At 40.2% G+C, this 12,149-nt stretch overlaps 1 protein-coding gene across 1 annotated transcript in view; it reads left to right on the plus strand.

Annotated features, from left to right (window-relative positions):
* Window positions 1-12,149, plus strand: part of plxna4 (plexin A4) — a 261,846-nt gene that overhangs the window by 189,649 nt on the left and 60,048 nt on the right. Inside the window, exons 10-11 of the mRNA XM_085387521.1 lie at window positions 9,336-9,536; window positions 10,384-10,480. Coding sequence (XP_085243647.1) covers window positions 9,336-9,536; window positions 10,384-10,480 — 298 coding nt within the window. The remainder of the gene's footprint in view (window positions 1-9,335; window positions 9,537-10,383; window positions 10,481-12,149) is intronic.

Consider the following 12,149-nt stretch of genomic DNA (forward strand, 5'->3'; position numbering starts at 1 on the left):
CGAAACAGAACCCACTGTAATTAGGCTGCTCTGCTGCAGAGGACAAGCCACTCACTGGATGGGGTACATTCAGTGAATGCCCCCAAAGCAGCCACTCCCCATCCTGTGAGAGAGAGGCTTCATGCTGATTTAGAGTGGCTGCAGCAGTAGTAGCCTTTAGGGCAAAGCGGCGAGGTAAAGGAAATTTAGGGGATGTCCCCGTGATTTGGGCCTGTGGGTACATTATTCCACGGGTATCTGCATTTCTCTGTATTTTTATGTGTATATACAGTGTGTGGCTGTCTTTGGCCTGTCTGTTTGCTGACAATTCGCAGTGGCTTTCAGGGGGAGGGTTTTACAGGGAGTGAGTGGCCTGTTAATCTTAGCCTGAGGTGAGCTATGATGAAGATCACTAGTGCTCATGTCTAGGTTGGCAGACGCCGCACGACGGGCAGGGACAAGCTTAGCCAGATTGTCTCCTTTGATGAGCAGTCTGCTCTCGATTGTGTTATTCCACCCGTGTTTCCCCCGAGCCATTCAACCTGCTCAGACGATATTATTTTCTTTTTCCGCCGTTTCCATTATCCTTTTGAACCTTCTGCTTAGTTAGGCCCAAGCGTGAGTCTTTGCAGGTTTACTTTTCCAATTAGCTCAGGCGCCGGTGGTCAATATTGACTCTGGATAATAACGCGTGAATCCTCTCCTATTGTGTTGCTGACTAAAAGAAAACCATAAATAAAGCAAGGCGGATTTTGGTATTAGCACATTAATGACATCCTTTTTTTTGACATGTTGTTTCAAAAAAGACAGGTGTTTTGCAGGCTTAATGACTTTTAATTTGCTTTTAATTAACCCCTCAAATCCAGGGTCATGTTTTTTTTCTGCTGGCCTTTTGGTGGGCTTTTTGAATTAACAGACACACAGTTCTACAAGCTTGATAGCATGCACACTCACATACAGCCATAGAAGATTTTTCAGATTTCACAAAAGGCATCAAGTCAACTTTGCTCTGAAACGGGATGGCCTCTTACTGCAGCACATGAATTTTTGTGTACTATTACAATTAGGGGATTTCAGGAAGTGATCTGAATAATCCCCTAACTCTATGCTAATGATCGAGCCAGGCAAATCTCCCTACTGGTTGAGCTTGTTGTTAGTATGCATCAGAGGACAGCGTTAAAGCCCAGCCTGGGTGTACGGTGAATGCCTTTTTATTCATGCCAGCAATGATATGGGCACACGGATCAGACATTTGCCTGTTGGCACATTAACTAAGGGCGTGTCCCTGTTTACCCTCCACACATGTCAGGGACTTAGCCATCATTCTGATGAGTCTCAGTGACAAAGGACGTGCTTGCAGCTTCATTCCGTTTCACTGTAGAAAGAGCCAACAGTCATTTCCAACCTCTGCAGCATTGACGTGAATAGGTTGTGTTTAGCCAGTGAACAATATTTGTTTTCCTACATATTTAGCTCTGTTTCATCTCTCCTCCCTAATTCACACATGGTCTCACCTAAAGACACTGATGAAACTGGGGACACTTCCTGTTCTCTTTGTCTGATGAAAACCACAGGGGGATATTTCCCCCTCTTCTTCCTCCGTCTATAACACAGCATGTTCATATCCTGAGTCTCTGTCAAGCCTTACCCTAATATATTCAGTTGGTAGGAAGATGCAAAAAACACACAAATATTAATGTTACCAAAGATGTATCACTATCTCCTGGCACATAAAGCATCCTTGTCCTTTGTTGTTGTTTGATTATTTGCTTCTTGACTGCGTGATCAATGCCATAGACTTTATTTACTAGGAAATTATTGATCAAGTGATCAGGATAATGTTATTAAAGAACCTAAATGCCAATTGTAATAGCTATTAGTTGCCAATATTAGACAGAAATGGTAGCGCGAGGTGCTTTGGTTCAATTCATGGACAAATCAATGCCATGCACACGCACTGACTGTTGAGGACCAGTTTGAGCATTTGCAGAGAAAAGAGGAAAAATGGATATGCGAAAATCGAGAATGAAAGCAAATGAAACAAAGTTGAAAAGAAAATTACAGAAAGGCGCTGAAAGTGAAAGTTTAAAGAGGTAAGATCTGAAAAATACGGGAATAAAAAAGGCACAATAACAAGAAACAGAAGCAGTCAGATGATCATAGAGGCTTTAAACAAACCCCTGAAGTTAGGGAAATTTATTCGGAAATGGCAAACAGAGAAATGATTACCAACAATGTGTTTTAAGATCTGGGCTGACAGATGAAGTTAGTCTTCCTACCATAGTTGTACATGTACGTACTTTACCTTATTTTCATTGTTGTTTTTTACAATCAACATTATAACTTAACTAACTTTAGTTTTTTGTTGTTAATGATGAAACAAAGTGGTTTGGATGAAGCCCTGATTACTTGTTTTTTATTCCTCTGTGGGATGTGCTTCAGTGCTGCTTCTGTATTCTGAAATATGAACATTTGGTTTATTGAGTTGAATGTTTTCGTAACCTGGAAAATGATGAAAAAACACATTTTAATAAATCCTAACAGTTCTTAAAAACAAATGGATGCAAATGCAGAGAGGAGGAAAAAATAACAGATATAGTAGGGGAAAAAAGGAACCAGTTATTTGGGAAAACTTTAAGGCAATGAAGGAATGGATGGTGGGATAAAAACAGGGATGAGAAACGAGTGAAGAGCAGAGAACGTGGAGAGTGTCTTTGCCCGAGGCTCTGTTGGATATGATAAAACAGAGGCTTGTTAAGGGGAGCTCTTGGTAACCACTAAGTGTGTGTGCGCATGTATAAAAACTTAAGATCCTCTTCATCTTCACACCTTGCACTTCTATAATTATGTCTGTCTCTCTCTCTTTCTGTCTCTCTCTCAGTCTCCCTCCCTCCTTAGCTTCAAACTATGCCAAGGGCTTTTACATTCACAGCTCCCATTCTGCTTCCTACTCTCTGTCACTTTCCCTATCTCCACCCATCCACACCTCCCACGAGGCTCTAATTATCAGATCTAAGTAGGTCCCAAAGAAGAAAAGGAGTCAGAAAAGAGGGAGGGCAATCAGCGAGAGAGTTGATAAGAGAAATGAGAAGGGTCAGTGAGATAGATCAAACAGCACAGGATGCGTTTAGAGAGATAGAAATGAAGGAGGGAAAAAGCATTACTGAGAATCAGAGGTGAGGTTAAAGAAAACATCGAGGCGGCGATGGAGACGGGAAGAATGAAGAGTTATTACATATTTGTGGGGAGAGGCGCCGACTTTTTTTCAAACGTCTTAGCTTATTATGTTGTTATGATGAGTCATGCTATTGACAGATACTCTCCTTAGTGATTTACTGCAAGTGTTTGATTACATGACTGGAAGAGTGTCAGTGAAGCTCCCGGCACCACACGCGCACCGACAGACACATAAAGTAAAACACATACAGTTAAGCAGCTAGTTCAATCCACATCAAAGTGTAGTTTGTAGTTCCCATCTCTCCCACTTTAATATTCCCCCTTTAAAAAAAAAAAAAAAAAAAAAAGCCCTCCAAAAACTTCTACTTGTCTCTACACATGCAGATATTTTCAGTGAAATATGTCCTGGATTTTAAGATCCCCACAAATACACAATATGTTCACGTAATTAAATTTAGGAAAAACAACAGCAACATCTCTTTCCAGAAATTGTTTTCCTGTTGTTCTAAATAATCCATTTAACATGCTGTCAGTAGTTTTCACGGGGAACTAGAAAACTGGAAATAATTATTCTGAGCCACTGGAAAAGCTTCCTTTGCATTTAGTTAGTGTAATTTGTAAATTATGCGAGCGCCACAAATTAATTTAACCCCTGATTTATTGGATTGCAGTGGGAATCTGAGTAAAATAACTACTGATTTCCTTTCTTCTTTCATGGAACCTGTAATTCGAACCCCACTTATAGGTACGGCTTTGAAAGAGTGCAAAGTTTTCTGTCATTGTCTGCCATTTATGATTTGTATGTGTTTATATGTATGAATGTATTTGTCTGTGAATCTGCATTTCCTCCCCTGCTATTTGGTGCACCTCAGTCATTGAGCTAGACAAGGAAACAATAAATACACAGACATTAAACCTACCTAACACTGACATAAATCTCAACAGCAACAGCAAGCATCACTGCCAGCAGCATGAGCATCTCTAGCCAGCTAGGGGATATGCATGTGTTTGTCCAAACCAATAAAAGCCCACTTGGCCTCAGGAAGAGCTGGCAGTGATCGTACTGTTATACAAGTGTGTCTGAGTGTGTATGTGTACATACAAATATGAAAAATTAGAGCTAAGTAGCAAAAAACACAGACTACCACCATTATACACACTGCCTCGGTTGTAATTTCACTTCCGCATGGTGCATTTATAATCGGTATTTAAGCGAGATTTATGTATTTCTCCTTTTTCATGTTTATCTCTTCTGTCACAAAATATGATGTTTATTTAAAGGTGGTTAGGGAGGTTTTTTTGACTTCAACATACACGATGAATGATACCTCACAAATCTCTCAAAGAATACAGGGCTTGGTTGTGAGGTTATACAGGGAGTGCAGAATTATTAGGCAAGTTGTATTTTTGAGGAATAATTTTATTATTGAACAACAACCATGTTCTCAATGAACCCAAAAAACTCATTAATATCAAAGCTGAATGTTTTTGGAAGTAGTTTTTAGTTTGTTTTTAGTTTTAGCTATTTTAGGGGGATATCTGTGTGTGCAGGTGACTATTACTGTGCATAATTATTAGGCAACTTAACAAAAAACAAATATATACCCATTTCAATTATTTATTTTTACCAGTGAAACCAATATAACATCTCCACATTCAGAAATATACGTTTCTGACATTCAAAAACAAAACAATAACAAATCAGCGACAAAAAAAGCCACCTTTCTTTGCAAGGACACTCAAAAGCCTGCCATCCATGGATTCTGTCAGTGTTTTGATCTGTTCACCATCAACATTGCGTGCAGCAATGTGGAGTACTTGGACGCGTGTGATGGAGCATTGTCCTGCATGAAAATCATGTTTCTCTTGAAGGATGCAGACTTCTTCCTGTACCACTGCTTGAAGAAGGTGTCTTCCAGAAACTGGCAGTAGGACTGGGAGTTGAGCTTGACTCCATCCTCAACCCGAAAAGGCCCCACAAGCTCATCTTTGATGATACCAGCCCAAACCAGTACTCCACCTCCACCTTGCTGGCGTCTGAGTCGGCCTGGAGCTCTCTGCCCTTTACCAATCCAGCCACGGGCCCATCCATCTGGCCCATCAAGACTCACTCTCATTTCATCAGTCCATAAAACCTTAGAAAAATCAGTCTTGAGATATTTCTTGGCCCAGTCTTGACGTTTCAGCTTGTGCGTCTTGTTCAGTGGTGGTCGTCTTTCAGCCTTTCTTACCTTGGCCATGTCTCTGAGTATTGCACACCTTGTGCTTTTGGGCACTCCAGTGATGTTGCAGCTCTGAAATATGGCCAAACTGGTGGCAAGTGGCATCTTGGCAGCTGCACGCTTGACTTTTCTCAGTTCATGGGCAGTTATTTTGCGCCTTGGTTTTTCCACACGCTTCTTGCAACCCTGTTGACTATTTTGAATGAAACGCTTGATTGTTCGATGATCACGCTTCAGAAGCTTTGCAATTTTGAGACTGCTGCATCCCTCTGCAAGATATCTCACTATTTTTGACTTTTCTGAGCCTGTCAAGTCCTTCTTTTGACCCATTTTGCCAAAGGAAAGGACGTTGCCTAATAATTATGCACACCTGATATAGGCTGTTGATGTCATTAGACCACACCCCTTCTCATTACAGAGATGCACATCACCTAATATGCTTAATTGGTAGTAGGCTTTTGAGCCTATACAGCTTGGAGTAAGACAACATGCATGAAGAGGATGAAGTGGACAAAATACTCATTTGCCTAATAATTCTGCACTCCCTGTATTGTAATGTGGAAAGTCAACTTCGAAAGATTTCAACCTCCACAGAGACTATTTTTCTTCTTTTTCCACCATTTCCATTATGTCACTTTAAAAAAAGGAAAAAAATCTACATTTGTTTGAGAGTCACACAACCTCCAGTCTGTGCTGTTGGCAAACAGATGTACTATACTTCATCGCATTGAGAAAATGTAATGAAATATAGCAATTAGTCAATTTTTTATGAGTTTTCTGCTATGCTCGGGTCCTATTCTGCTATACTACTATAAATTTCATATTAGGCTGTTGTTAGCTGGTTGCCAGACAGTGTAATGACATCACGGTGTATCATCTGTATCATAATATTCAACTTTTGAGGAAATTAATTTGATTTTGTTTTCACAAAATGAAAATAAAGTGCTTCTTCAAGTGTTATATGTGTATAAATACACTTATATGTCCTATACTCGGTTATTTTGGCTCATTGACTTTAAGGCAATTATGATATCATAATATCTGATATGGATAAGAACCTTTAGTGGCCTGGATACCTGTGTGAAAGAGTGGTTGGTCAACTTTTTATTATATAGTGCAGTGCGGTGAGCTTGTATGCATGAGCCTCTAGACCAAGGCTCACAGTACAGGTTTGAATCTGCTGATTATGTAATGATTTTGCAGAAGCAAGTCCTTTTCAACCAACTTTTAATGTAAAGAGACATTTTCTTCTAATCTTTTCATCAATCTGAAAGGATAGATTTTCACCTTTAATGTTTTATCCAGATTTCAACAATGTTTTAATGTCTGGCAAAGACATTAAAGTTTTTCAGTCTTTTCAGCAGCAATGCATATTTTTGATCAAAATGCAATTTAACCATTCTACTAAAGTGGAAAACTAGTTCAGTCCATAACATTTTTAGTTGATGACATTCATTTTATACTGTAATGTGATTTTGTTTTTGTACATACAGTAAAATTTCTGTTAACCTTAGTCTACACGCATGTGCAAAAGAAGGGGAATTTTGCTCATCTCAAACACCACGGTGCAATTTAACTGCGCTTGCATGCATGCATCTATTTCCTGTGATGTTTGCGTGTGTGAAATCCTGTCTCCTCGTCATCATATGCGGCTATCAGTGTTCATTTGTGTCTTGAAAATTCAGCATAAGTCCCTGTGTTAAGTCATACTCGGGTGCTTTCCATGCCTTCATTTCCACAAACCAGATCAAATTCATTGTCCCCCATTGTTCAAGTGTATTAACTGGAAGAGACATGATTAAAAATGGATTGCATCTCTCTTTGCTCTCCCACTCATTTTCATTCACCAAATATGACCCTTCGTTCTTAGGAAAATGAGATTTGGAAGAGCAAACACGCATGCACCGCAACTTCCTTCCTCTCCTTCACTGCTGAACTCCCTCACCCTGTGTGTCATTTATCTATAATGACTTTGTGAATAGTGTCACAGAGCGTTCCCCTCTCTCACCACACAGCTATCCAGTCAGTCACTCACTTAGCCTAACCCAATCAAGTGGCTTTTAATGAACTTCAAACAAGTGTTATCACCCGGTTCAACGTGCGCTATGCTTCACTCCCCCCAGCTCCATCCGCGTGGGGGCTCACCTTATCTGCTCTCCCTCTTTTTACCGTCTTTTCTTCTCCTTCTTTGACATGCTAAAGCCCGTCCTGTCACATACACTTAACGGTGTTTTTTTCCCCCCATTGCTGTGTTCTTTTGTTGTTCTTCTCCTTCATTTGACCAATTTTGCCATCTCTTTCTCTCTATTTCAACTACCCTTCAGAGAAAATAGTACTTAGGGAAGCGCTGTTCTTCATTTTCTCTCTTTACCCTGCTTTACCACCCATTTTACCTTTAACTTCTGGTTGTCAGTCACTTTCCTGTTCTCCTGATAATGCTTTTTGTTTCAGTTATCCTCTGTGGTCTTTGCCTTTCCTTTTCTGTCCACCCCTTCCCCTCTCCTCACCTGTTCTCTTTTTCTCCTCTTCATCCTTCAGGCGAGTCATAGGTGCTCTATATTTAACCCGCTAGTCACACCTGAATTGATTGGCTGTTAATTTTAGACCTCCAATTGCTAAGTGACTTTTACCTCTGTCTTGGTCTTCCCCTTTCCCTGTTATTTTTTTTCACCTAACATGGGCACAAGTATCACAGAAAAAAATCACAAATTTTCCACAGCAGACCCTAGATTTTGAAAAGGAAATGCACAAATTCAAACTCAGAGCTCATAGTCTATCAGAATAAGTACCTTTTTTGTTATATCATTAATGCTCCTCTCCTGTGGGTAATGACATTAGAGTACCTATTGACCTTCACTCGTTGAATGTGAGCAGGCCACGGGCCTGTAGGAAACACAGCTGACCTCTACTCAACAGAAAATCGAACAAATAAAAGCACTAAACACTGAAAATATACTGAAGTGTCATTAAATTAAACTAATGTTTGTGAAGTACTGTTAGGTGGTATGCTATCTAGTGAGATAAATGATAAGTGTGAATGTCTCTGTGAATTTGCAGCTCATTGTGTGTTAGTCAGATTTTAGGAAATGCCCTGATGCAAGCAGCAACTTTCCTTACTGCCTAATAAAAAAATTAAACCGATTTAAATTGTTTTCTTTTTATTCACATCATGAAAAACAGCATAGGTATGAACTTTTTTTGCAAAAAACAGTCCTATAAGCAAGACTGGGCTAGCCTCGCAGGAGATCAGTGCTGCATTTGACCCCAATGATGGGAAAGAGTGACACATCTTACTGGGAATATCAAGAGAACCAAAAGGACAAAAAAGAAAAAACGACTTTCACTCCAAAACCTTTACAAAAGTTACATTAAAACAGAGACCAAAAAACTATTTTGGTCTCTGTGGGTAGCTAGCCTATGCATTTGCACTTTTCATCCAGATATGGGAGTTGAGGGATTTTGATTGGCAGGTGTCTCAACACAGTCAGCTATAACTTGTTGGTGTTTGCTAATTGAAGTTGATGGACCTGTGCACTGTGTTTGTGGTCTCGGTTCCTTTTTGAAGAATGTTTAATGGGATAATTTGACAAAAGAGATATCCTTCTCTTTCAGTTTTGCTGACAGATATTTTAGGATTTTACTGGTTATTAATTAGCAGGCGTGTTTCTCTTACTTGTGAATCCATGTTTTTAAAAAGCTTTCATTCATCTTTCATATGGTCTGTGGATTAAATGAAGTGCAAGTCACTTTAAGACAGTGCTTACACTGCAGAAATCAACTGCACTTCTAACAACAGTGAAGTGGAGAATGCATTTGAATCAAAATATACAAAAGGCTTACTTAAGCAAAAGCTCAACAGCGACACTGTTGGATCTCTTTGAGTAATGAGGTTTTATTTGCAATTTGGCATTAGACCCACTGACCACCTTTCTTGTTTCTCTGCTGCTTTGCCTCCAGGGGTGTCCCCAGTTGCTGCCTGCAGAAAGGATACTGGTGCCTGTCAATGTGGTGAAGCCCATCACCCTACGGGCTAAAAACCTTCCTCAGCCACAGTCTGGACAGAGGGGTTACGAGTGTTTGCTCACCATCCAAGGAAACGAGCACCGGGTTCCTGCCCTGCGCTTCAACAGCTCCTCGGTGCAGTGTCAAAACACATCGGTGAGAAGAGTCTGTCTGTGGGTGTCTGTGTGTTTTCAGTGTCGCAGCTTGTGTGACATATTATCCTTGACCACCACCCACCTACACCTATCTTTGTACAGATGGCCCATGTCTGCAAACTTTTTCTATAAAAGTTAGATTACCTATAAAAGATGTTTTTGCAATCTCTCTCCTTCACATACAGCCACATGCACACACTGATTCCAGCTGAGGGATTTTTGGTCTTCCAGCTAGACAGGTGGTAGATGAGATAAGTGCCTAACTTTGTCTCTAGCTGCAATGATTCTCCATTCACTGACTGAATAATGCATTGACAGGAACGAAGGATGAGCATGAAAAAGGCTTTATGCTGGTCTTGATGCTAATTGTCTGTTGATACAATAACATCCCATCTTCCTGTCTATCTTCATCACTCGAAGTGTGTATGTCAGTAAAGATGACTGTGGGATTTGTGTGCATAATCACTGCACATTCCAAATATTGTACTTTGATTGAGCTGTGAAGGAGGGAAACTGTAATTTAGCAGAAAATGATGATTCCTGCACCAACCCTCCATTCTGCTAGTGTTACAGAACCAAATGAAAAATAATCTCTCAATGCTCGCTGGTGTGTATAGTGTGCGTTTGTGAGTTTAAAGCATGTGTGTTTGAGTTTGTGTGTGTATTTTCACTGTGCGCGCGTGTGCACATGTGTACAGCAACTTGTTGAGGATGGATTTTTGCATTTTCAAAAAAGTATTTTGATACCACAGGCTTTTTCAAACTTAGAGAGAAACAGTTAAGACTTTGTATCTCTCATTTGCTTTTCCCATGTCTCTTCCTTCCCTCTCTGGTTGCTATGGTGATAGTATTTCTATGATGGGATGGAGATGAGCAGTCTTCCCGTGGAGCTGACCGTCATCTGGAACGGAGATTTCAGCATCGACAACCCCGCCCACAACAAAGGTAAGCATGCACAGATGCATGAGCATCTGTGTAGGCACAGGCACACACATGTGCATACATGCACATCCACACACGGACACACGCACACGCATATCAGCTCTTTCCATATTTCTCGTAGTATCATAGAAGAACATATTGAGTTCACAGTCTCTTACAAACTCACTTAAACACACATGTGCATGCACACATAGACACACTCCAAAGCTGCTGCTTCCCCATTGTTGCCCTTGGAGCCCATCTCCATGGCAACAGGCGGGTGGTGTGCTGAGGTGCAGCATCCATTCCCTGATGTTGCCATGTAGTGGTTAACTTTACCACATCCTCTCATACGCTTTCGTTTTGTCTCCCCGTCTGCCTGTCCAGCACATCACTGTTGTCTTTTTGTCTTTTTTTAAACTCTCTAAATTTAGTTTTCTCACTACCGTTCAAACATAATGTCCCCCAATTCTGCTGTTTCTATTATTTTGACACCTCTCTATGAGTTTGGCAATCTTTCAGTCTCCGTCTCCACTGCCTCTCTCCTTTATTTTATTCATTCAGTAAAGCGCACTGACATAAATTTCACTTCAGCCAGGACCACTATAGGCATAAAAGAGAGTATTTCTATCTGTAGTCATTCTTATTTTGTGGTATGGCTCTGTTCTCTGTCCCAGAAATTGGAAGAGCAAATGCAAAAAAACCTTTGCATCATATACAAAACAAATGAGAAAACATCAATGACAAAAAATGTGGCATTAAGTTAGAAACAGCATGAGAGATGCTATAAGGCATGTTGCAAAGTGGCTTGCAGATGGTCAGTAACCGTGGGTGGGTTAAAGCAGCTTAAAAATCACCAACTAGATGTTTAAATTGGTATCAGGTGAAGCCATCAGCTGGTGTGAAGCACTGAGCTCAGCTGTTTTACTATGACTGTAACTGAACTTGCTTTTAGGGCCTGTCTGATATAACACTAACTACTAAGCCCTAGTAAAGAAATTACATTTATTATTTCTTTCTCTATATGTAGAGAACAGGGGAGTACATTACATTTCTCTATTATTATTATTATTATTTCAACCTTTCTTAGTTTTTTTATGTCCAACCTTTCATCCTTTCATGGTATATCAGCACTGGGTTTTTAAGAATTCAGGATTCAGCTGCTGAGCTTGATTCAGTTTGGCCACTGACAATCCACCACTTTAAGTGATTCATGCTGGGGGTTATACTACTCTGACAGGAAAACAGCTTATTTTAACCAAAGGCAGTGGAGTCAGGCATAAGAAGCATGTTGTTAAAATGTGTATTATATGCCAAAATGACACTGTGCTGTAAGGCAAAGTTTGTAGAGTGTTTGTGTGTGTTTCTGGTTGTGTGCATGAGTGTCTGAGTCAAATGTGCTCTACAAAACATATCCTTAAGCATAACTGCAGAATCAAAGAAGCAACAGAAGTTAGAGAACCTTGAACTAGAGACTCCTCCACTACTCTCTTCCTTCCTTTGTTTGCTTGTGGAGGAAGAGGCCTATAGGGCTTTTTAAAAAATTTAGTTATTTTTTGATGGGCAGATCACATACAAAATTAATGGCAATTAAAAAGAAAATGGTTGCTCTGTTGCCATGGAGATGATATGTTAAATGTGCGGTGGGTGAGGAGTGGCAGGCGGCAGTAGTGTAGGAAACTCAGAGGCAGGG

Source organism: Rhamphochromis longiceps, linkage group LG17 (genome assembly GCF_057381845.1).
Source record: "Rhamphochromis longiceps isolate RC_006_pf linkage group LG17, R_longiceps_female_GT1.1, whole genome shotgun sequence".
Lineage (NCBI taxonomy): Eukaryota > Metazoa > Chordata > Actinopteri > Cichliformes > Cichlidae > Rhamphochromis > Rhamphochromis longiceps.